The sequence below is a fragment of the Colletotrichum chrysophilum genome (assembly GCF_026319265.1).
Source record: "Colletotrichum chrysophilum strain AFK26 chromosome Unknown scaffold_176, whole genome shotgun sequence".
Lineage (NCBI taxonomy): Eukaryota > Fungi > Ascomycota > Sordariomycetes > Glomerellales > Glomerellaceae > Colletotrichum > Colletotrichum chrysophilum.
The window spans coordinates 231-24,518 of NW_026517463.1; the positions used below are offsets into that span (position 1 = coordinate 231).

The window sequence follows — 24,288 nt, forward strand, 5'->3', positions numbered from 1 at the left end:
ATATATTCTGTAACGAAATGTTTATCAAAGCTAAATATTCACTTTTTGAACTTTTATTCTGAACAGTCTGTATACTCTCATAGGATCGCCTAACTCACTATTTTCAAGCACTGGCACATTATACGAGCAGGTAGTGGTCGAGATTTTTAAAAGAGGTGTAGATTTGCGAACTCCAAGCAATCTAAAAACCGTTCAGACCCATCATTCATGTACTGAAGTGTCCTCAATCACCCGACAAGCTCTCAATCTAGCACATCAAGAAACCACCAGTAGCAGCCCCCTTGTGCGTCATGATACCACAATAGTAAACCTGGGGGTTTCCATCGTAGCTGATTTCGCCATCCTCGTAGTAGAAGACAACCCTCTCATCGCCCTGCTTAACATTGTTCTTTCCGCCGTCATACGGACTTCCATTCATAAGTGGGAACTCATAGCGGCTGTCATCCGCGGGACAGTCCTTGGGAAAGTTGAGCTTAACCCCCTTGGAGTCGTCGTTGGGGAACGGGTGTGGGTATTGGTTTCCTAAAGTAATGTTAGGATACAGCCGGGAGAGAGATTAGATGACCAAGTAACGAAGTAGGTGGAGAGAAGTGTAAGTAAAAAGCAAATGATTAAAGAACTTACGGCCGCGAGTTTCGCCCACGAGGTGGAGGTTGGTGCCTCGTTGCGCAGCAAGGTAAATTTCATGCCCGCTGTAAGTCTTGTCTCCGCACTTGAACGAGCCAGAGGAATCGGGGCCATTATGAAGCTGGATTTTCAAGTCATCAGCATTCCGCTTCAGAGTCTCGTCGTATTGTGGAATGCCTTACGTTGATGGGCGCATTGGACGGAACTCGAGCCTCAAGCTCAATTGGAAGCCCACTGGCCACACCGAGGAGGACGAGAACAGAGGCGGAGATGGAGAATCTCATTTCGACGATGATAAAATTTAAGAGGTAAAAGTTTGTTGTCAGTGAGAGGTATATGATAAGTAAGTAAAGTTGTGTTTATTTGAGTTGTTGGTAATTATGATCGAGAGCTTGGAGAGATGCTCGAAGGCTTTTATATTCAATTACTGCTATGCATCACCCTCTCTGCTTACACGTTATTCGGCAGACAATCGTCGATCCAAGCGCATGGGTAGGTCGCCCCGAAGTCTTCGTAGCCTGAATAAAGATAGAAACATGAGAAAGCTGTTCGTGAGAGCTGGAAACGGTAACCTGACACAGCGCAGTAACAGGCACCGAGCCCACAACTGCTGACCTTGGGCCAGGCAGTGTTAATCCTGAATCAGAGACATTCGCTGATCAAATCGTCCATCGCTGATAACTTTCAGCCAAGATGCAAGAGACTCTTGCCCTGAGAAAGGTCGCTTCATCGCGATATTCACCACAGAAACATCGCGAGGCTGAAAATGCTTCGCCCGATGCCATGAATCCTATTTTTGGGCTCGATGAAACCTCGGGGCCTGATTGACGTTGATGGATTCGGCTGCACTGTAGATCTTTACCATTGTAACTTGAACGTCCTGTTGGCTACCTAAAAATCGACCCCAAACTTTCGGATTCCGCCTCCGTGTCTGAGCTGAGCCTTGTCAGCTAGCCCCCGCGTGTCTTTGAACAAATTGATATAGGACCCCAATATTACTCAGAGTCGTCATTGTATCGGTCCATGTATCATTGGTCAGAATGTCTTGGTGAACCGCAGGATGCCTTGTGACGTCAGTGAGGCCAAGTGACTCGGGGGCGATAAATAGTGGGGCTGCGCCCGACCCATCGCAGCTGATTGAGAAACAACACGACATTTATATCACAAAGTCATACGTCTCGATCACTGCCCGAAAGAACACCAGTGCACATATTTCTTCCTGCACTTCAAGAGTATTACGAACCATCATGTCCGACGATTGGTTTTCTTCCAAGCTCGCCCCGGACGGCAGCGTCGAAGACGGATGCCATCCCCAAGAGGCACAGGCAATGAAAGACTACCTGCACCAGAAGACAACTGCAGCCGATGCCGCTCGAGCCATCACCCATCCGGTCGTGACTGCCGACAACCCCGGAGAGGACCTCGTCCGCCTATGGGTATTTCTAATGGATTCTCTCGTGGAATTACCGGCACAACACATCGAGTCATTGGTAGAGCTGCTCAAGGCAATCGAGAACCAATCAGAGCCCGACTTTACATCTCTAGGCGAGAGCAAGCGGCCCTCTGAGAGACTGTGGAAGGGTCTCCCAGGTTTCGGCAACCTATGGTCCGATTCATATCAATCTGGGGGCTGGAGAAAGGCTGCCACGGCGGCGAAGGGCCCCGAGCGTGATGTGCTGCGAGACGCACACGTCAGGAAGGCAGAGATTGAGGCGCGGTTGGTCGCGGCTGGCATCGGCGCCATCCCAATTGACTGGGGTTATGAGGTTGCCGCCGACGCCTTGGAGAGCAGCAACGCACTGCTTGATTTTGAGGTTCCAGCTGCGGCAAAGTGGCTCGCTATCTGCGGTCGGCGGTTCCGAAAGGGGGCGGAGGATGGTGAGGAGAGTTGGGCTTTGAAGCCCCATGTTACGGCATCGACAAATACCCCTTCTCGGGATCTCTTGAAAGCATCCTGGGACCAGAAGCTGAGTTTGGAACGATGGTCGTGGTGGGAAGGGCGCCTGAGGGAGTTGCAGGGGGAGAAGGGGGTTGTTCAGCATGCAGCGACGACGGCGCTCGGGGCCATGAGCAAGACATCCCGTGCGCAATCGTGAATGAGGCAGATGGATACAGAAAATAGGCAGTCGCAATAAACAGAGATCAGGTCATGAGAGTCTATGCAGCACCATATCGCAGTTCCCCAAACCGGCGAAAACAATATAGACATTGCAAACGAACACGAGAAATCGGAAGCCGCAGCTGTAGAGGTAGATAGCATAAGCTACTTTAAATTTCTGATAAGTGCACTTAATCGAGAATGGGAATTGCTGTCCTCGAGGAGAGCTAGGAGTGTTTTGAGCTTCCATGCTGAAGGAAAAGGAGCGAAGCCGGCAAACTACGAACGACAGGAATTTATTGGGCTTTCATTCACGCATGGGTGGTAATCAATACACCAACCTACACTGGTAATCCCATCCACTAATTATGTTTTGCTTTCAATGACCACAACACGTTGTGGAGAGTAAGCAATTCAAGTAAAGGCGAGTCGAAGGTTAGCATCAAGTTTCGCTTCATTACTTCAGCAGTTATGTATATACGTGACATGGCTCTGTTCACAAGCACATCATCAGTATCACTATGGTCACACAAGACAACCGATCCGAGGATTGATGAACGAATCCTTCTCCGCATTTGTTCCAGCCTGCTTCAACCTACGGCACACAACGAAATAAGCAACGTCAATAATTGGTCGAGTTCCAGCGCTGCAGCTGCAGCATCACCTATGTGTACCCATGCAGTCATCTTGTACTATATTAGGAACCAATGAGATCCAGACAATTTATCAAGTCAATTGGTTCCGCTGAAGCCTGATTGAGAAACCCACCCCATATCATTCTCTTCTTCTCCCATTTCTACCAACTGTTTTCTTTGCGCATCCCTCTCATTCTTCAGCCTCTTTCGTTCAGGTTTGGATCACTCCTTTACCCGGTCTTTTATTGCACGAGACATCCGTACGAGACATCCGTTGTTCCCTCGTAAGCCTACACCGGCACAATGGATGAAGTACGGTCATCCATTCAGTCCGACGATACTTTGAGATCTGAGATCAGTAGCCTGAGCAGTCCATCAGTCTGCGATGATTCGATAATTGAAGAGCAGACCGAGCTCTTTCAGGACAGCAAAACCTCCGAGGTTGAAAAATCTCTGAAAGAGGGCTGGACCGACGAGGACCACACGGCTTCTCACAGCCAACTACCAACCGAGGAAAAGAAAGACAATATATCGACCGAGACGTCGGAGCTGATCTGCGATGACACGGTCTTTCCTCTTCATCGCAGCAAATGGGCAGCAATCGATTCGTTCAGCATCTGCATCCTGGGCGTCGGAACCTCCCTCATCATCGGAGTCCTCATCTTTCTGAGCTACATTTGGAACGGTTCCATGCGGGCCATGGCTGGAGATAACATGGAGGAATCCTTTTGGAGTCAAATCGTATTCTCCGACTGGACGTCTAGGACCGTCACCGTCGCTGCTGCTATTCTACGCATCTGCCTCTCCCTTCAAATGGGCGTGTTCACTGCGATGATAGCGTCTCTCATGATTGAGAAGTCCGGCGTTTCCCTTAATGTCGCTCCGTCGATCGCTTTGGTAAGGGCAATGCCAGTATCACCCTGGTCGCTATTCAGCTGGACAGCCCTTTCGAATCCATGCCGGGATGGTATCATATACAAGATTGTCATTGGAATATCGGTGCTTTTGGCAATCACGTCTCAGTTCGCCTCGACAGCGCTGCTAACCGACTCCTCCATGGTTAACGTCACCGGTTCACGCACGACGTCCGAAATTCCGTACGCCGAAAAGCCGTATCTTGGTTACGTCATGAAGGCTTCTAAAGCGTGGAGTATGCAGCCGGGAACGTATTCACGCTTTGCGGAGAAAAGGATAGATCTCAAAGAGTCACGATCCGAATCAGCAACGGACTATGAAGACACTGGTCCTGTTACTCGCACGATCATGCCCTTCTTCAGCGAGTCGCAACGAACCGGTTTACGAAGATATGATGGGCCCGCCGCCGTTCTCGATTCCAGAGTATTCTGCATGCTGCCTGTCGTCCGCAACCTCACGTTCGAGTTTCCATTCCGGCACCTTCTGGACACGACCGACACCTTTGGATACCATAGTGAGTTTCTAATACAGGGAGAATTCGGTTTAGAAGGTCCCTTCGCTCAGGTATCCAAGTCTCCCTGGGATCGCACCTGGTCTTTCAACTGCATAGTGTCCGCTGGCAAAACGGCCAAAAGCGCAGCGGAGCCGAGACCAACAGATGAACTAGAGAATTTCTCGATCTGTTCAATATTTTCCACCAACCCAGGCGAACCTTTCCTCCCAGTCGATTTTGTTCATCGCTCTCCCCCGCCTACATCATTTTCCAATTTGTTCCTCATGTTCAAGAGTACCGGCACCGAGGATCAATGGATTGAAGCGTTGCAAAACAATACATTTGCCAACAAATCCGACTCCCAAAATTACACATGGGGCGTGAATGCCGAAGACTGGAAAGGAAGTAATGACGGAATATGGGCAGTCATTCGTGCACCTCAAGATCTTCGCCGGGCCAAGGATCCAAGTAATGTTGGCATTTCGATGAGTGCGTGCTTTGCACATCTTGACGGTGACTTGAAGAATGTTAGCGTGTCCAGCAACGCCAATGGGGTTGAGGCACCTGGACGCCTGGAATTAGACAACATCACGATCCGATACAACACGGATGCTATTCGAAAGCAGTACATATGGTCGACCAACATGTCTGCTGATGCAAGGGGTATACTGACGCTCGACTCGCAAAAAGCCCTCGGGGAATCTGTCCTTTCCTCGTCAACAACGTCTACGATATCTTTCCGCGGAGTTGCTGCTGGACTTCCCCTATTCAATACGCAGCCTTGTGCTGCTCTTCGAGTTGATGGGAACACGTCACGCGCTGTACACTACGCTCATGCCGCCCTCTTCCAGGACGTCATGAAACAAACGGGAAGGCTTACGGAGGCCTTACAGGCGATCTTAACGGTTACGCAGCAAATGGAATACTATGAGTGGTCTCGGAGCTTCACTCAGCGTGCACCGGGCTCATACATAATAGCCGAGGGGAAGTCGATACCCGTGCGATGGATAGGATTCAGCGTGGTTGTAAGCATCATATGTGTTCACTTCATTCTCCTCATTATCACAACAGCACTATTCCTATACTTTACGGAGGCAACATGTTTGGGAAACATTTGGATGTCTCTGAGTCAAGTCGTGTCGGCCGAGACCGCAGATATTATTCAGAGTTTGACTTACAAAATGGACAGCGAGATCAAGAGGGTCATTCAAGAAAGAACGCCTTCGGCAAGAGGTATGAGGCTGAGGCACAGAGTTAGAGTGACGAAGAATGAGGAGAGTGGGAGGGACGAGTTGTTATCTTTCTGAGCCCCGGGGATCGTTGATTCCGGGTCATGTATAGCACTGAGGCAGATAAGAAGCTCATGGACTATTTACCCCTACTTGCCTGCTAGGAGCCACTTTCCGCCAGTCTTCCGTAACTCGCCTCCGATACCAGACGGCACCAACCGATGATCATCCTTGTCCACAGCAGACTCACCTCCCTGAAACCGGCTCTCCATTTCAGCTTTTTCCCTAGCATTGATAGCAAAGATCGCCGGCAAAGTTGAGCTTTTGACAACGGCAATGTCGGATGTAGCGGTTTCAACAACAACCAGGACGAGGAAGATGATGGAGAAGAGAGTCTGAGCTGCCAAAAGCGCCAACCAGGGCCAATGAACATCGACATATACTTCAGATTGCAACGCCTCGCCGATCACGTTGGAATTCGCACCCAGAAGCCTGCTCATGAACGTCAATTTTGTGGCCAGAAATTACGCGGAAAACAGTCCTTGTTACTCACGAATTTGTCAGACCCATCGCAATATTCCGCGCCATTCCATCTACGGCATCTTGCCAATTGCCAGCATCTCGGATACCTTGTAGAAGCATGGCACTTCCATCCTTGATGCTATTGCTTCCCACGTCAACAGTCAGACTTGGTAATGAATCGTTCAAGAGGGTTCGAATTCCAGCAGCCCCTGTTCCGCCGAAGATGTACTTGTTGCCTGCATCCAGTGGCGAGGTAAGATAGCTGATATTCCCACTTCCGCCGTTAGGCCATTCAATGTCCCCGCTGCTAACCTCAGTATGTGACATGACTCTCTTGACTGAGATATTGTTGTTTGTTACAGCGGCATTATACGTGTTGATGCACCAGTGAAGGATCACTTCGCTCACATGAACTTCTTTCCTGCCAGAGCCGGGTCCATGTATGGCAAAATAATTGTAAAGAGAAGCCTCTTCCATCTGGGTGCCTTTGTACGACAACGTCGGCCCGGGTTCAATCAAGACAGTTGAGTAGCCATGAGTAACCCCAAGCGCAATCCCGTTAGTTAAACTAATGTTTGTTCCTGGCGCCTGGTTTCTCTCTGGCACTGCGATTTCCGCAAGATGTGTCACGTCTGGGAAGCGGCAAGTCAGCGCAATAGCACACGTAGGGAGGTAGCGCAACAGGAGCAGCAATATATCGCTCACGACAAGTTCAATGCCACGAACAACATAAAACACAGAAATCATCCGGAGGCAACTTACTTGTGACATGATGACATACAGCCAATGTGCTAAATTGAGGCCATGTGCAATTGCTTGTACTGCATTGAGGCGCTTTGAAAGAAATCGGTTCGGTGACTGGCGAGAACAGCCCTTTGGAAATCCCCCTTGCGGGAGCAGCCATTATGCTTCCTGTCGATTGTCGGACTTAGTCTCAGGCTTCAGGGCCGGTAATCACAGTGAATACTTGGCAATCACGGTTATGAGCATACTTATCGAGTTTTGATGAGCGGTTTCCCAGAAATAGTACGGCGTTCTCCATGCAGCTGCGCTCCCCTCGGAGGTGATTGTCACATTTCGAGATGGATAGGTGACGGTAAACTGCGTGAGTGTCGATGTGGCAATGGCCGACGTGAGCAAGAGCGCAGACAGAATACCAACAATCCTATTTAAAACTTCAGTAATCACTTCCCTTTTATCTAAAGACCTATACTTACCATCCTTTGGTACGAACAAGCAAGCCAAGGCTACCCCACGGACCTCTCGATGCTTGATCAAACATGTCAAAGTCCGTAAGAGGCCGAGGTTTTTTCTTGAACCACGACCACTTGCTTTGTGAGAGGCCCTCCGATACAGGAATCAGGAATGCTGTCCTTGCGATCGTGGAAAGAGCGGCTATGATGGTGTTCAGTGTGATGCCAGATGGCCATCTGGGAAGAGGCTTCTGGTTGAATTCCTTAAGGACGAGGACCAACGCCACAAATGCTACGAGGCTGATGATACACCACAAGATCTCTTGCCACCAGTCCTTCAGTATGCTTAGCGATCTTGTCGACCTTCGTGGCTCGGCGCCGGCTCCCTTCGGCTCGTGGCTACTTGATCCTGATTCTCGCAACTCGAGACCATGAGCGTTATTGATGGCAGCATCAGAGTCCTCATGAACACTATCCCTTTGTATAGCAGTATCGAGTAGTGGCTCGTTGGCTGCTTCAGTGTTGTGTGTCGGGACAGGCTTTCGCGCAATGCGCTGCGCGGGGTTGCGAGCGATGCCTTCGTATTCCATCGTGGTCATGGGCTCCCAGTCTGCGTGCGCAGCCTTCCTCTGGCGTCGCGAGTATTGGAGGTCGCGTCCTTTTATGTGCCACATTCTATTATACTATTTTAATTCTGCAGGAGGGCACACGGAGCCGATGCAACTGGTTCGCTTAGAGTCTAGATGCAGAAGGTCCATACGGCCCAGTTTGCTGACTTTGCCACAAACACCTGGTGAAAGCCTTGAGCTGAAAAAGGATTAATTGCGTACGGCGCAGCCAGTAACGGGTGCCTCTTGAATGGTGTGCTTATGGCCTATCAATTTATTAAGACGGGATAAGAGTAACGCATGTCAGCTCTTGGCAGGCCAACCCCACCATTTGATTTGCCAAGACAAGGCAACGACAAGAAAGTGCACAAATAACCCCGCGTATGAGTGTACGTTAGCAGGTTTGACTTTTCAGGCTGGGCTCAGATGTAACATTTCATTGATCACGATTCTATAAGTCTGTTGTATTCTCAAATTCTCCAGGGCTGCATACAAACTATTCAGGTTCATAAAGCTACTATTATCTGTCAAAGAATGTCAGAAGACTCAAGTAGACTTGGTACACTGAAACTCAATAGTAAATGGCCTGTTTACTCAACAATGTCGAAGTCTCAGACCCTACCTCGTTTCTGCCACTTGAGCTCGTTGTCTTTCCCAGAGATGGAAGGCTCATGTCGCCCTAAGTCATGGTCTAAATCATCTAGATTCTGGAATTATTGCAAACATGTCCGAGAGTATAAGTTGAACGCCTCCTATGAGCAATCTAATTACAAATCCACTCGGCACCTCATCATCTCGGGACCGAAAAACCGCAGGATACCAACCCCTGTCACCCCTAGCCCCGAAGTTTCCACGTTTTCTAGCACACGGCCCATCCTTTGTGTAACAGCCACCAACTTGATAATGGACCAGAGCCTTTTCACAAATAAAGATTTGTGGTTAATCCTACTCTTCATCCTCTTCCCTCTCCAAACATAAGGAGCTTGAATCTCAAAGAGGTCAATGCGAGACTTCCAGGAACTACTACTCTAATGGGTGTGTAGCTTCGGCAACCATCCCACACCAATGCACCCGAGAGCAAAGTGGAAACTCAATTCCCCCATCGTCGGATTCGGATTTCTCGAAATCTCCAGCGCAGGCAATATTTCTCCCTCATGACGCCAATTACCTTAATTTGTGTAACCGAGTACTCGGAAACCATGGAGCTTCTTTTACCAAAGGCAAACGCTCGAGTTGCCTTTAAAAACCAATGTCTCATGTCAGCTTCTCAGCCTCAACGCTTGGCCTCCTCGTACCCAGCCAGAACCACACCTTATCTTACGCCTGACACCCTGCGAAAGATCTGTCAAGGAGAAAAGAAGAAAAGAAGAAACAGTTGTCTTCAGCGCGAACGGGCCGTAAACAACGCCAAGTGCGCATACGTGTAAGCGCTGCTGCGTTGGAAGGCACGCTACTTTAGACCGGGCCTCCCAACCCGCCCCCGACTCCCTGGTGCCGATCCTCGCGCGGGGAGGTCAATCCACGCAGCCGAGCGGGCCGCAGGTGAGACGGCCCTCTTCTCGGCGAAAACAACACACACAACAAGAGGTTGTGAGTCCTTTTCGTCATGCGCTGCGCTATTGCGTTGCTACCTGCCGGTAGTGGTAGTCTGGATAGATCATGTCTTAGTTGATTTGGCATTTCGCATTTGTGGTTCGGTGCTTATAAGTCATGAGGTCTCCCGCACGCATCCAGTCTGCTCATGTTGTCACTTTCAACGAGAGCAGTTTTCCTGACTTGTAGTATAAGGTCTGAGTGATACTCAACACCATGCGGCACCACTTGCTCCTCTTCGCCGCCGCTGCCACGGCAACAGCAAAACACGGCAATGACACGAACTCGCCAAAGTTCCCGGCACCGTTCCCGTCGCCGTTCCCGGTAGCGACGATATCCTCCGGCGTGGTGCAGGGTCTGGCGACGTCCCTCCCCGATGCGCCGCACGTCGTGACCAAGTTCCTCGGAATCCCGTATGCCGCACCACCGGTCCGATTCGCACTGCCTCAGGCGCCAGAGTCATGGATGAGTCCCTTAAACGCGACTGCATTCGGGGCGTCGTGCTACCAGAACTTCGTCAACAACTGTACGGACTACCTTTCTCTTGTTTGTGTTTGGGGCCATGTACTGACAAGACCGCAGCCGTTGCTACTCGACCCGAGGTCACGGAGGCGCTCTACAACAACCCGCCCGCGCCGGAGAGCGAAGACTGCTTGAAGATCAACGTCTTCGCCCCTGCTAATAGGTCTCGTAGAAATAACAGCTCGCGCGCAGTGCTGGTCTTCATCCCCGGCGGGGCGTTCCAGATCGGCAACGGCAGAGCTGACCTGTCCGCCTTTGCGGCGTACGAGAATATCGTCGCCGTTGCTTTCAACTACAGAAACAACAGTTTGTATCACCGTATCAGGACCGACTTCTGCGTATGCTGATCAACACACAGTCTTCGGCTTCCCCGCCTCCTCCCAGATCCCCGTCACAGAGCGCAACCTCGGCCTTTACGACCAACGGCTCGCTCTCGACTGGGTCCAGAAGAACATCGCCGCGTTCGGCGGCGACCCGTCCAAGGTCACGATCTGGGGCCACTCCGCCGGCGCCACCTCCGTCGACTACCTCCTCCGCTCCTACGGCGAAAACGACACAGCGCCAGCCCCCTTCCGCGCCGCCATCATGCTCAGCGGCCAGAGCACCTTCGGCCTCGCCGCGGCCAGCTACCCCACCAACGGCCCGATGTGGGCAGGCATCGCCGCGGCGGTCGGCTGCGCCAACGCGACGGACGTGCTGGAGTGCATGCGGCGCGTACCCGCGCAGACCCTCGTCGACGCACAGCGCGCGACGGGCATCCTGACCGGCCCCGAGCGCGACAACGTCACGCTGCCGTCGCTGCCCGTGGAGGCGTGGGAGAGCGGGCAGGTCGCGCAGGTGCCGCTGCTCATGGGGACGGTGGCGCAGGAGGGGCGGGGGCTGATCAACGACGGGATCACACTTGATTTGTTCTTCAACACATACTTGCCGCCCACGCTCGTGACGGCGGCGGCGAGGGAGGGGATTGTGGCGTCGTATCGGGCGGACTCGAGTCTGACTACCGACTTCGACATCGCGGCTGCGATTTACACCGACTACGTCTTTCAGTGTGTAAGTGTCTGCCCTCATCCTCGGGACGTAGAATGTTTTAGTGCTAACTTGATGGTCTCAGCCGGCCGCGTTGCTCGCGCAGACGGCCGTCTCGCTCGACATCCCGACGTGGCGGTACTATTTCAACACGACCATCCTGAACATGGTGCCCGACAACCTAGGCTTCCTCGGCGTATTCCACGGGTCGGACCTGTTCCTGCTGTTGAGCATTCCCGGCAGGTCGAATTACACGCCGCAGCAGTTTGCGGTGTACGAGTACTTGCGCGACGCCTTTGCGAGGTTCGTCAAGGAGCCGACGAACGGCCCCGGGTGGGCAGCTGTGGGATCGGATGCTGCTCCTCTTGACGTGGTCGTTCTGGGCGATGTTGGCAACGACAAGGAGGTTGTGACGCTGTATAATAGCACGCTTCTTGATGCACGTTGCGCGCTGTACCAGGGATATTATCCGATTCTGCAAGCTGTATTGGGATAAGATTATAATTAGAGACGTATGTTTTGGGGTAGATATGTGCGGATAGAATTAATGTCAATATGATCTATAATTGAGAGACTGCCTATTTTTTCATGTGCTAGAGCGATCACTTTTCCTGTGACTATACTCTACCTCGCCGTCGTCGACGTCACTTCCATTGTCGCCGTCGCTTCTATGGTTGCCGTCGTTATCGTCATCCTTATCGTCGTCATCATCGTCGTCGTCGTCGTCGTCGCTACTGTCGTCTTCGATAAGGTAGGGGTAATTAGGAACACAGGAAATATAGCCGCGCAGACACAGGAAAATCAGGTGTTCTCATGATTGAGATATTGCAAGCTCTAGAAGGATGCGAATTTTCCACGATCTCGCTGCATCTTTTCTGCGTTTTCTTTTTCCTGCATGTCAATCTCGTATCCCCTCCGACGATGACGAGTGTTTGAGACCATTGATGACAGATGATGGTAGCGCGAGTGTCACTTTGAGACAAGCTTAAATCAAAGACTTTCGAGATGCACAACGGTTTCCTGGAAGGAGTGTGTATGTGTCAGCAAACGGGAAGGTGACACTGGATGACAGCGGCGCCAGGGCCCAAAGCTTGGAAGTTGCAGCGCGCCTTCCAGGGCCCCTCCAGCGATAGTACCCGCTACCTACAGCCAATCAAAACAGACACATCTGGTCCAACGAGGTCGGCTGATGCGGCATCCGCAGTGGGTCCTAGGAGTGGGGACGGAACTCAGCAGGTGCAGCCGGCGGTTCGGAGGGCAGCGATTGAACTGGACTGGCGAGACGGACCCCAACTGGAGGGAACCAGTGACTGGAGCCGGGGCACGCGGGCTGCTGCAATGCGAGGCTTCAAGGCTGCATCGAGGCGAGTTCGCTGCGCAGTGAGGTGGCCACCCCCGGCGACCCAGGACCTTCCTGGTTGCCTGCGCCGCTCTTCGCCTGCTGTCTGCCTCTCGTCTTCTGCCTTGATTCAGCGAGAGAGAAAAAGGGGTGGGCTGGATGACTCTTGTTTCTCTGGTTCTGGTTCCTTGCTCCCTCTTGCTGGTGGTCTTCCATTCCTGGTATTTCACCTAACCCGCCTTATGTAACCCATCCCAACAGGCGAAAGTGCCCCGTTCAGCCGGGCAATTCCCAGAGTTTCGGGGTCCTGGGTCACGAAGGTCCACCGTCCACGCCCAGGTGCGCGCTCCACTTTTCCCACAGTCACGTCCCGGGCGGCAGGTCCACGTCCTCGCCCGAAAAATCGCCTCGTGTCCGTCTCGTCTCACTCAACCTTCAACCTCTCCCTCCGTCCCGAACCCTCTCCACCGATCATCAATCACCACGACCACCACCGCCGTCACCTCCCAGCTGCCATGCTCCGAGGCCCTTGACACCAAGGAATCCGGCCTTGTTAGAGAGCATCCACTCGCTACGACTGCATATTTTCTCGACAGCGATTCCATCCCACCATCGCATGCATTTTAACCCCCGCCTCTGCCTAGCGCCAGCCTGAAAACTGCACACGACCCGGTCTGCCTCCCCCGACCAAAGGTCACGCGCAAACCTCCCTCCCCCCGTCCAGCAAGCCGACGCTCGCCCGTCGCAGCCAACCTCCGTCGCCATGCCGATCCTCGGCCGCAAGGCCGCCAAACCCCCCAACATCCGCGTCGAAACGAGGGCCGCGCCGCCGAAGCCGCGTCCCAAGCTCCCGCACTCGTCCCTCTCCGCCGCCTCCTCCGCGAAGGCCTCCCCGCGCGCCTCCCCGAACCCCCCCGTCAACAAGGCCCTCCTCGCCCGCAAGAAGAGCGCCTCGCCGTACCCGTCCTCGTCCGACGAGAAGCGCTCCGTCGAGCGCAAGCGCAAGGTCGACAGCGCGGGGCCCTCGCAGCCGAAATTCGACAGCGACTCCGACAGCGACGTCGAGGGCGACTTCACGAACCTCGAGGTGCCCCACAAGCGCCAGCGTCTCGCCGATGGCCAGCTCGTCGACACCAAGCGCGTGCTCACCCGCGCCAGCGCCTTCAAGGAGGGCCTGCGGGACCTGAGCAGACTGATCCACGCCGCCGACCTCACGAACCTCAAGACCTGCCCCAAGGCCATGCGCGTGCTCGGGGCCACGGAGCAGGACGACGTCAGAGTCAGACTGCAGTATCCGAGCATGTACGGGCCGGAGAAGTGAGTTACAAGCTTTGCGCCTAACCGGCCACTTTGCGTTTTTGCTGACGAGTCATTAGCTACGAGCTGATATGGGAGGCGGACAAGATCAATTCGATTGAGGACATCTTGAAGGTGGTGCAGCACGTCGCCGATGTGTACCTCACCGAAAAGCAGGCGGAGGAATTTCGCGACCCAGACACCGGCATCATTCGCAGGCTGACGAGGGCGAGAAATACCAACGACTTGCGTGGATTCAAGACAGCTCTTCAAGATGCCAACAGGAGGATCCGTGCCCTCGCTGCCGACGGCACAATACGCAAGAACTTGGACAACATGCATGGACTGCCGCGCGATATGGTACACTTTATTCTTCGCCAGGTATACGAGCGCACCGTCTCACCAAATGTGGAGAAGCTCAAGCAATACAAAAACGGCACCGACAATGTGTACGGCGAGCTAGGAGAGCTATTCATCTCCGAGGTCTTGCAGGAAAAGACCCGCATGACATCGGACCAGGTCTTTATCGATCTCGGCTCCGGCGTGGGCAACGTCGTCTTCCAGGCCGCCCTCGAGATCGGCTGCGAGAGCTGGGGCTGCGAGATGATGGAGAACCCATGCGACTTCGCCGAAGCCCAGGAGAAGGAGTTTGGCGCCCGCTGCAAGATGTGGGGTCTCCTGCCCGGCCGAGTCAGACTCGAGCGGGGCGACTTCACTAAGAATACAAGGATACATGACGCGCTCAAGCGCGCCGACGTCTTGTTGGTGAACAACCAGGCGTTCACGCCCCAGCTCAACAGCGCGCTCGTCAACATGTTCCTCGACCTCAAGACCGGCTGCAAGATCATCTCGCTCAAGTCCTTTGTGAACGACCAGGGCACGCGGAACCAGAATGACGTCGCCAACAACATCCTCGAGGTCGAGCATCTCACGTACGGCCAAGGCTACGTTTCGTGGACGAACGCCGGAGGCTCGTACTGCATCTCGACCAAGAAGTAGACTACCAGGCATTCCTTGTCAGCATACATCGAAGCGTTGTATGATGTCCTACGGGACTTGTCTTCTAGAAAGGGGGGGAACGGCATTTGCTGGATGCATGATGCATTTGTACATTGAAGGCGGGGAAAGCAGAAAACATTATTGGCATAGGGTGAGGAAATAGCGTTGGGTTCATTACCTGTAGAATCTTCTTTTTTTGATACTCCCATAGAGCGAGAGCAGAGAGGCGCAGAGAGAGAGAGAGAGCTTCGTAAGAGGGCGTGAGGTTGTGGTTATTACCGGGTATTCAAACAAGAAAAAAATAGACCGCATCGTCAGCGCTCGTTTGCGAGGTTCATCGCGTCAGCCTCTTGGGCCATTCTCTTCATCCACCGGTCGACCAGCTCCTTGTTTTCCGACTTGACCTTGTCCCGCTCCTTCTCCGCCATGGCCACCTGGAGGTTCAACGTGATCATTTCGTCTTGCACATTCTGCGCCGCGAGTCAGCAACCGTCCCCCTGTCTCTCTCCCCATCCGCTTGTCATAATTCGTGCGAGTCTTGCTCACCTCAACTAGCTTCCTCTTCTCGCGCAGCTCGTGCTCGCGGTCCTGCAGCTTCGTCGCCAGCGCCGTCTTCTCGGCGCTCAGCTGCTTGATCTGCTTCGTGTTCTCCCTGTTCTTCCGGCGCAGCGTCTGCGCCTCGTCCTCGGCCGTCTTTGCGCGGCTCTGCAGCGTGCCGTTGGAGCGCAGCGCCTCGGCGAGGTTGAGCTGGAGCTGCGTGACGGTCGGGTCGGAGCTGATTGTGTCTATTTGCTGCGGCGCTTCCTTGCCTGTGGATGATGCGGTAGAGGCTTTCGGGGTGACTTTGGATTTGAGGAGCTCCTTTTCGGCTTCGAGGGCTGCGATGCGGTCGGAGAGTTGGGAGCCTGGTGGGAAGGGAGAGGGCATCGTTAGCGCGGGAAGGGAGGGAGGGCGTTCAAGGGAGAGGTACAGAGCTGGACGATTTCGAGGTTGACCGGGTTGTTCTTCTCTTGCTCCCTGAAGGAGGCTAGGTATTCGGTGCGCCAGTCGGGCATTTTGTGGTTATTTTGGTGGAGGATTTTGAGCGATGGGATATCAGGGGGTTTTTAGAGGTTCATCTGTCGCTTTTGCTGGATGCAAACAGAATAGGCGTCTTCCGCTCTATGAGAAGGGCAAAGTCCCGCAAAGAGGTGAATCACTTGGACAGAGTATGGTCAAACAAATCGGTGCAATGGACGGCTTGGTGCATGAGGAGCGCTGCATTCCACAGCCAGACCTGTTCCCGAGGCGGCCTGAACATGCGGGTGATGCGACGGGCTGATTCAAGCAAGGCGGAGGAGGGGACATTGCTTTACTTGGGCTGCTGCTGATTGTCTTATCGGTGGTTGGTGGGGGATGATGACGCAGCAGGAGCTGTCTCCTCAGACCCGGAGATTAGCCGTCTTTCCCCGGGCAGGTGCAGGCTCCAGTTTGAGGCTCAGACTGATTCTTGGCGCAAGCTCCAGTTCGCTGGGGGTTGGAGCTCCAGCAACGACAGTCGAGCTCCGGTGAGCTTCCTGAGCTCAACTCACGACACACTTGCTCATCTAATATCCCATCTCACTCATCCACCACAACATCGACCTGTTCCAAACTCAGCTTCAAGAGGCTCTCACGTGATAGAATCAGACGAAACACTGGGGAACGGGTGCAAATGAATACAATGACATGATGGAAACCGCCCACCCCTCAGCCGGATGGGAAAACGTCGGCGACAAGTGGTACCGCAAGATCCAGCTCTACACCGAAGTCTTCGACCAGGACCTCGACCTCGACAACCACCTCGTCGCGGGCGCCCCCTACGCCGGCGCCCTCGCCCTCTTGCGCGATGACACGAAACTCCAGGCCTACCGCCCCAAGGGGGGCTCCGCCGCCTCCAACAAGCCCGGCATCGACATCTACTCGTACGCCGGCAAGCTCCTCCGCCACATCCCCTGGGACCAGGGCTCCGGCGCCATCAAAGGGCTGGGCTGGGCCTCCCTCGGCGGCGGCGAGGAGCGCCTGCTCGTCGTCACCGCCGACGGCGTCGTGCGCGTCTACGACCTGCTCGGCGAGTTTACCCAGTTCTCCCTCGGCAACGGCGCCGACGACTTCGGCGTTGTGAGCTGCCGCTTCTACGAGACGGGCATGGTCGCCCTGCTCGCCTCCAACGCGCTCGTCTCCGTCACATCGTACGCCGAGCCGCGCCCGCGGCTGCTCGCCCAGCCGCCCGAGGGCCAGGGCGAGATCCACAGCTGGGCCGTCGTCGCGCCGGATCACACGCTCTCGCGCTCCGTCGAGGTGCTGCTGAGCATCGGCGAGACGGTGTACGTCGTCGACGCGGCCGAGTACGAGGACCGCTTCCTGGACATCGGGCCGTTCAGCCACATCAGCGTGTCGCCCGACGGACGCCTGATTGCGCTGTACACCAAGACGGGCAAGGCGCACGTCATCTCGAGCGACTTCCAGGAGCGCCTGATCGAGCACGACTCGGAGAGCAAGATCCCGCCAAAGTATGTGGCGTGGTGCGGCTCCGACGCGCTGATTGCGTGGGAGGACGAGGTGCACATCATCGGGGCAGATAACGCCTCGGCGGAGTTCTTTTACGACGGCAGGGTACATGTCATCTCAGGTCAACTCACCCTCACACAGATCTCACCACAGACTCATGGGAACTAACACACAAATAGAACACGACGGCGCAAGACTCATCACAAACGACGTCTGCGACTTCCTCGAGCGCGTCCCCTCCGCCACGGAACAGGTCTTTGGCACCCGCGCCGAGTCCTCCCCGGCCTCCATCCTCCTCGACGCCGTCGGCCAGCTCGAGCTGCAGTCCCCCAAGGCCGACGACTACATCCAGCTCATCCGCGCCAACCTCACCGAGGCCGTCGACACCTGCGTCAACGCCGCCGGCCGCGAGTTCTCCGTCCACTGGCAGAAGCAGCTCCTCAAGGCCGCCTCCTTCGGCAAGTCCGTCCTCGACATCTACAACAGCGACGACTTCGTCGACATGTGCGAGACCCTCCGCGTCCTCAACGCCGTCCGCTTCTTCGAGGTCGGCCTGCCCCTCTCCTTCGAGCAGTACCAGCGCCTCACCCCCGAGGGGCTCCTCAAGCGCCTCGTCTCCCGCCACGAGTACCTCCTCGCCCTCAAGGTCGCCGCCTACCTCCGCCTCTCCACCGACCGCATCTACGTCCACTGGGCCTGCGCGAAAGTCCGCTCCGGCGCAGAGGACGACGACACAATCTGCCGCCTCGTCGTCGAGCGCCTCGCCGGCAAGCCCGGCATCTCCTTTGAGGAAATCGCCCGCGCCGCCTACGACGAGGGCCGCTCCCGCCTCGCCACCGAGCTCCTCAACCACGAGCCCCGCGGCGGCCGCCAGGTGCCCCTGCTCCTCTCCATGGAGGAGGACGAGCTCGCTCTCGACAAGGCCGTTGAGAGCGGCGACACCGACCTCATGTACGGCGTCCTCCTCCAGCTCAAGAAGAAACTCCCCCTCGCCGCCTTCTTCCGCGTCATCAACGCCCGCCCCACCGCCACCGCCCTCGTCGAGGCCGCCGCCGCCCACGACGGCGACAACGCCCTCCTCAAGGATCTGTATTACCAAGACGACCGCCGCGTCGACGGCGCCGCCGTCTTCCTCCGCGAGGCCCTCCGCCAGCCCGACGCGCGCACCGCGTCGGACAAGCTCGCCCTCGCCGCCAAGCTGCTCGCCGACTCGCGCGAGGCCGCCGCCGAGGTGCACGCCCTCAAGGAGGCGCAGACCCTGCTCAAGATGCAGGAGGCCTTCGACCGCGACCTGACCGACACCTTCACCGGGCTCAGCGTCAACGAGACCATGTTCAAGCTCATCCGGCTGGGCTACCACAAGCGCGCCAAGAACATCCAGAGCGAGTTCAAGGTGCCGGAGAAGGTGGCCTGGTGGATCCGGCTGCGGGCGCTGGTCGCGAAGAGGGACTGGGCCGAGATTGAGGAGTTGGCGAAGACGAGGAGGAGTCCGATTGGATGGGAGGTGAGTCTACATTCTCTTCTTCTCTCTCATTGTTTTATCAGTATGATATGTACGGATTATTGACTCTCGAGAAACAGCCATTCTACAACCTCACGCTACAAGCAGGCAACCCCCGCCTCGCCTCCGTCTTCGTGGCCAAGTGCACCGGCCTCGAACCGGGCACGACCATCACCATGTACGAAAAGTGCGGGATGCGCGTCAAGGCCGCCGAGGAGGCGGTCAAGCTCAAGGACGCCGAGGCGTGGGCGCGGCTGCTCGAGGCCGCGGGGCGAACCTCGCAGGAGGGCCGGGAGATTGAGAGGCTCGGGGCTGCCGTGTTCAGGAGGTAGCATCCACATCACCCAGTAGCAGACATCATCATGGCTAGGGTTTTTACACGACGAGGCGAGTTTGCATTGTGTTCAGGGGTGTTGGTGACTGTGGATGATGTCGATCGAGAGAGAGATCGGATGAAGGCTACAAGCAAGCATTGCTTTATTTTTATTCAACTTCTACGTTTAGAATGGCACATGGGACGGGCGGAAGCGGTTGGGTGGTGGTGTGGTTCGCTAATCTCGATATACATACGTAATCTGAGGACGTGGAGAGGTGCAACAACAACGATGATGATGATGCTACTGCAGTGGTGCGAGGTCGCTGGCTGTGATGTTTGGTGGTGTGGTTGCTACAAGATTTCTCTGGGTGGTGTTGGCGTCGCATTGAAGCTGTTGTCCGGGGTCAATCCGGGGTAAGCTGGGCACGTTGGGCGTTGACCGGGGTCATCCCGAGGATATTTGGTGGTGCACTCCACATCCTGACCTACCTACCTCCGAGGTGGTGGTTGGTTCTGCAAAACGTTATGCCCGAACAGGACTCGGGCCCGAGATGAGGCGGGCACAAAGTTGTCGGAGACGCAGGGCTTTTTGGCTTCGGTCTCGCCTCCAAAATTAATTGCAAGTTCACGATATGCATGCACAAGCACGCGGGCTGTGTTTCTGCTTGCGGTTTGATACTTGTCTGCCTTTGAAAGTGTCTTACATCGCCCGCGGGGTTCATGTAAATGCAGGTCCATCTAAGTGAGAGCGAAAGAGAAACAGAGAACTGAAGGTCGCGTGAGGGGGCCACACGTGGGCACGCCACACGAGACAAGCAACAACCTCCAAGATCGGACTCGTGAGGCTAGCGTCGTGGGTCGTTTTGTCCACGCCAGAACATGGGCAAGCGCTCCAGGTAAGGCAGATCGATGGGCGACGATCCTCCCGTTTGGCACGTTTGACGCGGAGGATATCAGGCCACTTGGGTGAATGAAGTGCGTCCTCTGACAGAGAGCATTAATGGAGGGTCCCAGGTTGGACCCAGGGCGGGATGGACGGGAGGACGTCACGAATCAGGTAGGTTTCTGGGGACGGCCCCTGGGTGAAGGCTCTAAAGCTTTGGAGTTGACGGTCCGGATATACATGATGTGCGTTGGGCTCTGAACATGTTTGTCCGGGGACGACGCCAAATCGGTCGACGCAAGTTCGTCCTTTTTCGCAGATATAGTTTGCACAGATGCTTGCGGATGGCAGACCTGGCAGAAGGTTCAGGTTCTGCGACGCCCTAGGGGCAGCTACGATGGAGGGCAAGACGGCCACCGCGCCAATCTTGGCCGGAGGTGAAAGACAGCCGGCCGCGGTGCTAGGCCCGCGTGGTGGAGACTTCCGAATGCAACTTCTCATCTGCTTGTTCGGCAACGGCAGCAGACGTGGCAGACAAGAGAGATCTCGACTTGAACCGGCAGACCGGTTCGCTGGGACAAAGACGAGTTTAGTTCTGACTGACTCTGGGCAACGGATTGGGTTAGGAGACATCAGACGAAAGCGAGGGGTGAAAAGGTCGAGAGGGTTCCGGAGGTAAGTCCGCACAAAGAAGCGAGAGTGGGATGCGGACGGAGTCGAAGGGTCCATCGCGGGCGCGGCCCCGGAGAAGAATCGGAGGACGCATGAAGGTGTGTTGTTGGGCAGTCTTGGCGTCTTGTTTGTTCGCGGCGAGTGGGTGCAGTGGCGAGGCAAGGCGAGGCGGAAGGCGAAGATTCCCCGCCAGTTGACGAGGAACACTCTGCTAACTTGCTAAAGAGACAGAGAGAGCCAGCAAGCCGGGTGTGCCGGGTCGGGTTCGGACCCGTGTTTCTGAGTGTGCTCCACGCTTTCTAGAAATTTTTCCTGGCTGTGGCTCTGTTCCGCCAAGACGGGGCTCGGTATGTCAGTGTGGAGGGCCAGAGGCAAGGCGGAACGGACGCGTTCCAGAGTTTGCTGGTCTTTTTTCCTTTGTGGTGTATCAAGCCGCCGTGGGAAGCCGGAGGATGCTTCGGGAGAGCGGACGACGGACCGGACGAGTCATGGTGGACTGGACGCTCGAGAAGCGACGTTTGAATTCCCCATGGCGGCTGGCTGCCAAGTCATTGTGGTAGATGAACGGGAAGGGAGATCTGCCTTAGTCATGCAGCGTTCCGACGGTGGTGGTGTTGAGACGAAGAGATACCGTAAACATCTCATATGAAAGGGGCAAAAAAAGGGAGCCACGATGTCGTGGAAGCTGCATGAGGCGGCCAAGTGGTGATTCCCAGCCATTTGCTGGACTTCCGGCGGGGATCTGAGGAGCGTCCAATGGGTGGCAAGATTCAACTCGTCAGGTGAGGGACTGGACGTCGTGGTGAGGGACGGGAGTGGTGGGGTCTCGGACGTCTAGACAGGCCTGGGTGATGGCACTTGCTATACTCTGAGGTACAATATATAGCAAGGTATAGATATAGAAAAGGGCTAAGTAACCCTAATAGATATAACCTAAGGTGTGAATATAGAAGTACTATACTTGATACTAAAAGATATAGAGGTTTTAAAAGAGATAAAGATAAAGTAAATAAAATATAAATAACTTTTCTTTATAGTAGCTTTAGCTACTAAAGTTATAAAAGCATTACTTTATATAAAGAGAGTAGTAATAAAGTAAGTAGCTAATACTTTATTTATTAATTAATATAATAGTAAAATAAATAACTTAATAACTTTAATAATAACTTTAACTTAGAAAGTACTATATATACTAACTCTTCAGTAACTATTAAAAGTATATAAAAACTATAGTTAAGAAGAATATAAAGATTCTTTATAAACATTACTAAATTTAGTATTAAAAATATTATTACTATATTTATTTTTAGTACTTACTTCAAAAAATAAACTGAATTATAATTAATAGGTTTATAAATATAAACTTTATATTATATTTATAAGAAGTATTAATAAGAGAGGATATGTAAGAAAGAGTAGGATCTCACTATAGCTTTCTAGGGTAATAAATATACTACTTATAGAACTACTCTACTAAAAACCTTATGAATCGCTTAGATTACGTAGGAAGGGTAGGATAAAGAGTTGAGGGATAAAGTAGTGTACTAAGACTAATATAAGAGAAATTCAAATAAATAATAGGCCACTCACACCTTAGGGTGGGGGGAGGGTACTCACTGCACTCTAGCGAGGGTTGGTCGCTATCAGGGAGCTAGCCTGCTGGGAAAAGGGCGCTAGGAGCGCGAGTGCGCTAGCGTGAACCCCCCTGGAGATTTAGGTCCCTCGGGTGCGTGCCTGAGGTGGGAGCGGAAGTGGGAGGGCCTCATGCTTCAAGGGCAGCAGCCATCCACCACCTCACGAGGGCAATCCTCGTCGCCGTCGTGCCTGTCGTCGCAGCGCAGGCGTTGGGAGGCGGGCAGTTCATGTGGGAGTGGTGTCAACGGCGAAGCGTCCACGGGAGCCCCGCCAGAGGAGGTCAGCATGGCCCACGGACATGCAGGTGCAGATCCAACGAACCGGCCGGTGATGCTGGTGCCCTCGGAATGGTTGGCCGCACGTCAGAACCATTCCCGTCCGTGACAGCGGTGCGGTTGGCGGGAGACAAGCGGGCGGTTGAGTCTTGACGCCGCCATTGGCGCGATGGGTGGACACTGGATGACTGATGGGCGGAAGGATGAGGTTGAAGATGAGCTGATGATGGGAATCTTGTTCCGCGGGTGTCGTGGGGGCATGGAGGTTGGTGCCATGGTGGTGGAGGAGGTGAGGGTGGAGCATGAGATGGGCAACGGCAGAGCCGGAAATAACGGCCAGTGAGGTGAGACGAATTGAACCCTTCTTTCGCCTCTGCCGATTTCTGCATCTGACGACATCTAAAACAGGGAAAGAGGGTTGGTTGGTTGCACGAGGGGAGGAGGAGAAGAGAACAGAGGTTCGGAGACTGCCGCATTCCACGGGTGACGGGAATCACAGGAAGGAAAGTATCGTGGGATCGTGGGTTTTGTGAAGAAGCGACAGGTGCAACTGCATGCCTCGACATGATGGACGTTTCTCGTCGTCTCGTGTTGCAGCCCCGTGCTCGGTGCTCTCTGTCGAATCGCAACGGGCGAGACAAGAAAGAAGCGCGAATCAACGTCCCAGATTGCCGCGGTGGAAGGTGCAGCGGTGCATGATGCTCGGCCCTGCCTCGCTCCATCTGAGATCTTTCCGTGATCCCTCACCGATGGGCCGGTGTACCTCCGATGCCTGCTCGGAGCTTCTTTCCATCTCCTCGACTTTTGCAGTGTGTACGCACGCACGGCTCAGGATTACCTGGGATACCTTATTTCGTCCCCCTGCCTGTTTAGAGGAAAAAGACTCAACTTGACTTGACTTGACACTGACAGCCTGAGGTTCCTATTCGTGCCTAAGGAAGGTACCGTCCGCTTGCGGCGCCTTCTCTCCGTCAACAACCAGAACCAGAACCAGAGCTTTCCTTTCTTTTCTCCCAGCCTCCCGGAGCGGGCTGAGACTGAGACCTTTGACGCACATGACCAGGCCATGCCCTGTATCCCGCACCCAGCTGCTCTGTTCCCGTTGCTTCTTCGGGTATTCTGTACAGCTCGATGGCAGCGGCTCGTCTGGACCGGGAGCACTGATGCCCTGGTGCACCGGTGCACGCGCAACAAATCTCACGCGCAGGACGGGTTCCGTAGTAGATACCATGCAGTAGATATTCAAAGTACCTTACCTGTTGGAGGCTCTGTGCTCTTACGGATACTGAGGTGCGTCCTAGTGCAAGGTACGCAGGTACATGCCACACGGCTGCCACTTCCACCCAGACCTTCCCGTCGGTTCCAGGGTCCTTGCTTAGGCT

General features: G+C 54.4%; 7 protein-coding genes across 7 annotated transcripts; 5 read left to right on the forward strand and 2 right to left on the reverse strand.

The window, feature by feature from the left end:
• Nucleotides 1-247: 247 nt before the first annotated feature.
• COL26b_012437 (uncharacterized protein) lies at nt 248-911 on the reverse strand (the record flags this gene model as incomplete). The annotated part of the gene is made up of 3 exons (XM_053185080.1): nt 248-522; nt 625-784; nt 810-911. 3 exons carry the CDS (start codon nt 909-911, stop codon nt 248-250), a joined length of 537 nt encoding a protein of 178 aa, XP_053030944.1.
• A 963-nt stretch (nt 912-1,874) lies between these two features.
• On the forward strand, nt 1,875-2,723 carry COL26b_012438 (uncharacterized protein; the record flags this gene model as incomplete). The annotated part of the gene is made up of 1 exon (XM_053185081.1): nt 1,875-2,723. The coding sequence occupies one exon, from the start codon at nt 1,875-1,877 to the stop codon at nt 2,721-2,723; it is 849 nt and encodes a 282-aa protein (XP_053030945.1).
• Nucleotides 2,724-3,663: 940 nt separating this feature from the next.
• On the forward strand, nt 3,664-4,937 carry COL26b_012439 (uncharacterized protein; the record flags this gene model as incomplete). The annotated part of the gene is made up of 3 exons (XM_053185082.1): nt 3,664-4,257; nt 4,384-4,789; nt 4,840-4,937. The coding sequence occupies 3 exons, from the start codon at nt 3,664-3,666 to the stop codon at nt 4,935-4,937; spliced, it is 1,098 nt and encodes a 365-aa protein (XP_053030946.1).
• Nucleotides 4,938-10,129: 5,192 nt separating this feature from the next.
• On the forward strand, nt 10,130-11,957 carry COL26b_012440 (uncharacterized protein; the record flags this gene model as incomplete). The annotated part of the gene is made up of 4 exons (XM_053185083.1): nt 10,130-10,439; nt 10,496-10,741; nt 10,794-11,485; nt 11,547-11,957. The coding sequence occupies 4 exons, from the start codon at nt 10,130-10,132 to the stop codon at nt 11,955-11,957; spliced, it is 1,659 nt and encodes a 552-aa protein (XP_053030947.1).
• A 1,606-nt stretch (nt 11,958-13,563) lies between these two features.
• On the forward strand, nt 13,564-15,095 carry COL26b_012441 (uncharacterized protein; the record flags this gene model as incomplete). Its single annotated transcript, XM_053185084.1, has 2 exons — nt 13,564-14,117; nt 14,177-15,095. 2 exons carry the CDS (start codon nt 13,564-13,566, stop codon nt 15,093-15,095), a joined length of 1,473 nt encoding a protein of 490 aa, XP_053030948.1.
• A 314-nt stretch (nt 15,096-15,409) lies between these two features.
• COL26b_012442 (uncharacterized protein) lies at nt 15,410-16,150 on the reverse strand (the record flags this gene model as incomplete). The annotated part of the gene is made up of 3 exons (XM_053185085.1): nt 15,410-15,565; nt 15,642-16,000; nt 16,066-16,150. The coding sequence occupies 3 exons, from the start codon at nt 16,148-16,150 to the stop codon at nt 15,410-15,412; spliced, it is 600 nt and encodes a 199-aa protein (XP_053030949.1).
• A 655-nt stretch (nt 16,151-16,805) lies between these two features.
• On the forward strand, nt 16,806-19,457 carry COL26b_012443 (uncharacterized protein; the record flags this gene model as incomplete). Its single annotated transcript, XM_053185086.1, has 3 exons — nt 16,806-17,745; nt 17,804-19,128; nt 19,206-19,457. The coding sequence occupies 3 exons, from the start codon at nt 16,806-16,808 to the stop codon at nt 19,455-19,457; spliced, it is 2,517 nt and encodes an 838-aa protein (XP_053030950.1).
• Between the last annotated feature and the right edge of the window lie 4,831 nt (nt 19,458-24,288).